Genomic DNA, 3,366 nt, shown 5'->3' with positions numbered 1-3,366 from the left:
ATATATATAATAAGAATATTTTAATCATTCTCTATAATAAGGATATTGTAGTCATTTTTTATAAAAAAATAATATTAATTTAGACCAATTCAAGATTTGATTCACCATTTTTTCGGTTAAATCAATTTGTCTAGCCTAATTTTGACAAAAATAACATGATTCAATCGATTATATATGTTAAATTTTAATTATTAAAAAACATCTTAAAAAAAACATTTTAGGCGTCTTTTATCTAAATGACTTCTTTTTCTTAATTCTTATATTCCAAACTAAACAACACAAAACAGGTGGACCTAATATATTGAAAATTTGAAATATAATAATGGTAATGACCAGCAAAATATAATAGGAAATATGTTAAGCCGTGTCAAAAAAATAAATAAATAAGTACATAAATCAACAAACGCTATATATATTAAGTCTAACAGTAACTGGCAAAAGATATTTCAGTGCCCGAAATGTGAAAAAACTTCCAAAGGCAGAGACGAAGGCATCAATTGCAACTTGGAACTTTGCAAATCAAAACATGTTGTTTCCTTCAGGAGCCAACAAATTGTTAATGCGTGAGTTCCCAATCAAACACAGCAATTGTTGAAGGATCATTGCATCGGTTGATTAGAATGTGACTCTTGAGTTGCTTAGGGCTATTAGATTCAGTGGTCCTCACTCCTCAACATGAGTTTTAATTAGCTGCAGTTGGCCCACTGCACGTCTGCACCAACATTTTATGAAAATTTTATTTTATCTTATCTATTTCACTATTTTCCTTGTTGCCTGTTGGTGCTAACTGCTAAGAGGATTTATGAAATTTGTTGTTTTTAAGAAGTTCTATTGTTGCAAATGAAACCACCCACGTGAGGAACTTTTTTGATTGTTTGACCCCAAATTTTGGTTGTTCTGCTTCTTCATACCAAGAGTAACTCAGGTTGATTCATGAACGAACTCGAACTGAGTTCGTTAATAACTCGATAAGTTTATTTATGAGTCTAAAAAGTTGAATGTGAACCTAAACTTAAACTCGTATATTAAACAAGTCGAATTGGAATTTGGATTTCGTTCATCACTTCAGTTGATTATAATTATATATTACTCATTATTAATATTTCTTTTTTGGAGTCAGATAATTGTTTAACTTGTTATGTTTTTTTTTGTGATCCTAGGTTATTTTTGGTTAACTTGTTACTTATTTTTGGTCATGATTAACTTGTAAGTTGTTACGTTAAGTTAATATAAATAGCTCTAGAAATTGGACCGGAGCTGATGGTCAAACCAATTTGATAAGAACCTGAGCCCAATTCGGTTGATTACCAGAACAATTGAAACAAGATGGTTCAACCCAATATATCATGACAAAAAAAAAAAAAACAATGTATTTTGCATCGGGACGAGCGCTTCGTTTTGGGTCAAAACAAAATCCCTAAAACCCAAAAGGAAACCCGAAACCCTAACTGGCTGAATTTCTCTCTACTCTCTTCGTCTTCATTCTTCAATTCTTCAATTCTTCTCGCTTCTCACTGTCACCGCGAAGCCCCGCTCACTGCCGCTTCGCCTCCTCCTCTCGCCGCCTTCTCCTCTTTGTATATTTTGAATTTGCGTAGTTGTTTATAATTATTGTGCACAGGGTCATCAAGTACATTACCTAGGGTTTTTCGTTGAAAGAGAGAGAAGAAGAAGAAGATGAGTAGAAGCTTGGGAATTCCAGTGAAGCTTCTTCACGAGGCTTCGGGTCACGTTGTCACCGTTGAGCTCAAAAGCGGAGAACTCTACCGTGGCAGCATGATTGAGTGTGAGGACAACTGGAACTGCCAACTCGAGAGTATCACTTACACTGCGAAGGTTCACATTTTTCCCCCAACTTCGCTATTTTTTTTCGAATCAATAATCTTATGCTCCGTTACTAACTTATTTGAAGAGATTTTTAATGTTATTGCAAATATTTTGCATAAAATGTGCTTCGTAATGTGAGTTGTTGCTGAATTTTTGACTGATGTTTTCTTTGACCTGCTTCAGGATGGAAGGACATCGCAACTTGAGCATGTGTTTATTCGAGGAAGCAAAGTTAGGTATGGATATTGGATGGATTGAATCTACTATATGTTGCTGCGTGTTTGAATGATATGTTAATTCTATTTTTTGAACTAAGGCAATTGATGAGATTTTTTTGGGGGCAGGTTTATGGTCATACCAGACATGCTTAAAAATGCTCCTATGTTTAAGCGCTTGGATGCAAGAATTAAGGTACATTTTATTTTTGCTTTTTGATTGAATACTTTGTTTGTTGTTATTGGCATTTTACACCTTTGAATCTCATGTAGGGCAAGGGTGCATCTCTGGGTGTTGGTAGAGGCCGAGCAGTTGCAATGCGAGCAAAGGTATTTTTCCTTTTCCTTTTTATAGATCTCACTCTCTTGCTATGTTTTGGATAGAGGGAAAGTTATGGGATTAAAATGGAATGGGGTGAATGGTGTTAGGTCTCATTGTTTGTATATTTTAAAATTAGGATAGGATAGGATAGAATGATATTGAATACAATCCTTTTTATCTTCCCTCCAATTTTAATGGAATCGAATGGAAGGTGAGACCATATAATTTAGATACATTCTTGGTCCACCCTTTCCCATTGTATGGCAATGGGATTTCTCCATACTTTATCTTGTGATATTCTAACAATGGAATGGAGAATCTATTACATTCTGTATTTTTGTTTTATTTCACCCCATATATTTCTATCACATTCTATTGTATTCAGTTATTTATTCTAAATTGTTGTAGTTGAAGGGCTTGTTGATTTAATACATGCGGTGTAACTGAAAATTGTTGCTTATGTAGGCTCAGGCTGCTGGCCGTGGAGCTGCACCTGGAAGGGGTGTACCACCTGTCCGCAGGTGATTGCCATTCGTATAGTCTCTCATTTGCCCTGGCTGTTGGATGTGATGTTTAAGCTTGTTGTTGAAGACTCATGTTATGAGAGAAACTCCAATAGAAATTACCTCTGAAGAATGTATTCCTAACAATTTTTCCTTCTAGGATAATTTTATATTATGTTAAATATTGAAACTTTCTGTTAGATGCCTGTTACTAGTGTGCTCTAAATAGAATCTATAAAATGGTTTGCTCTTTACCCTGTTCAGCACCAAGTCTTTTCATGCCATCTGATATGTGAATCGGGAACAATGTGTGTCTTTGAAGCCTCAAATTTTTCCGGTGTCTATGCTTGGTAGGACGGTGAAGGGGGAATGACCAGGAAGCGGATGACCCAATGCAATTAAAGTGTGTTTGGTCTTGGAAGCCTTATAGAGAAAGGGATTTAAATGGCATTGGATGGTCGGTGATGGTGTTCTTCCCTTGCCACTCAAAACTCAACTT

The 3,366-nt window shown here is 35.3% G+C and overlaps 1 protein-coding gene across 1 annotated transcript; it reads left to right on the top strand.

Moving 5' to 3' along the window:
* The first annotated feature begins 440 nt into the window (after window positions 1-440).
* Window positions 441-3,130, top strand: LOC112727852 (small nuclear ribonucleoprotein SmD3b). The gene is made up of 5 exons (XM_025777774.2): window positions 441-1,836; window positions 2,011-2,063; window positions 2,172-2,238; window positions 2,316-2,372; window positions 2,830-3,130. Exons 1-5 carry the CDS (start codon window positions 1,678-1,680, stop codon window positions 2,887-2,889), a joined length of 396 nt encoding a protein of 131 aa, XP_025633559.1. The 5' UTR covers window positions 441-1,677; the 3' UTR covers window positions 2,890-3,130.
* Window positions 3,131-3,366: the final 236 nt, after the last annotated feature.

This window comes from Arachis hypogaea, chromosome 12 (assembly GCF_003086295.3).
Source record: "Arachis hypogaea cultivar Tifrunner chromosome 12, arahy.Tifrunner.gnm2.J5K5, whole genome shotgun sequence".
Lineage (NCBI taxonomy): Eukaryota > Viridiplantae > Streptophyta > Magnoliopsida > Fabales > Fabaceae > Arachis > Arachis hypogaea.
This window is presented reverse-complemented; position numbering and strand designations above follow the sequence as displayed.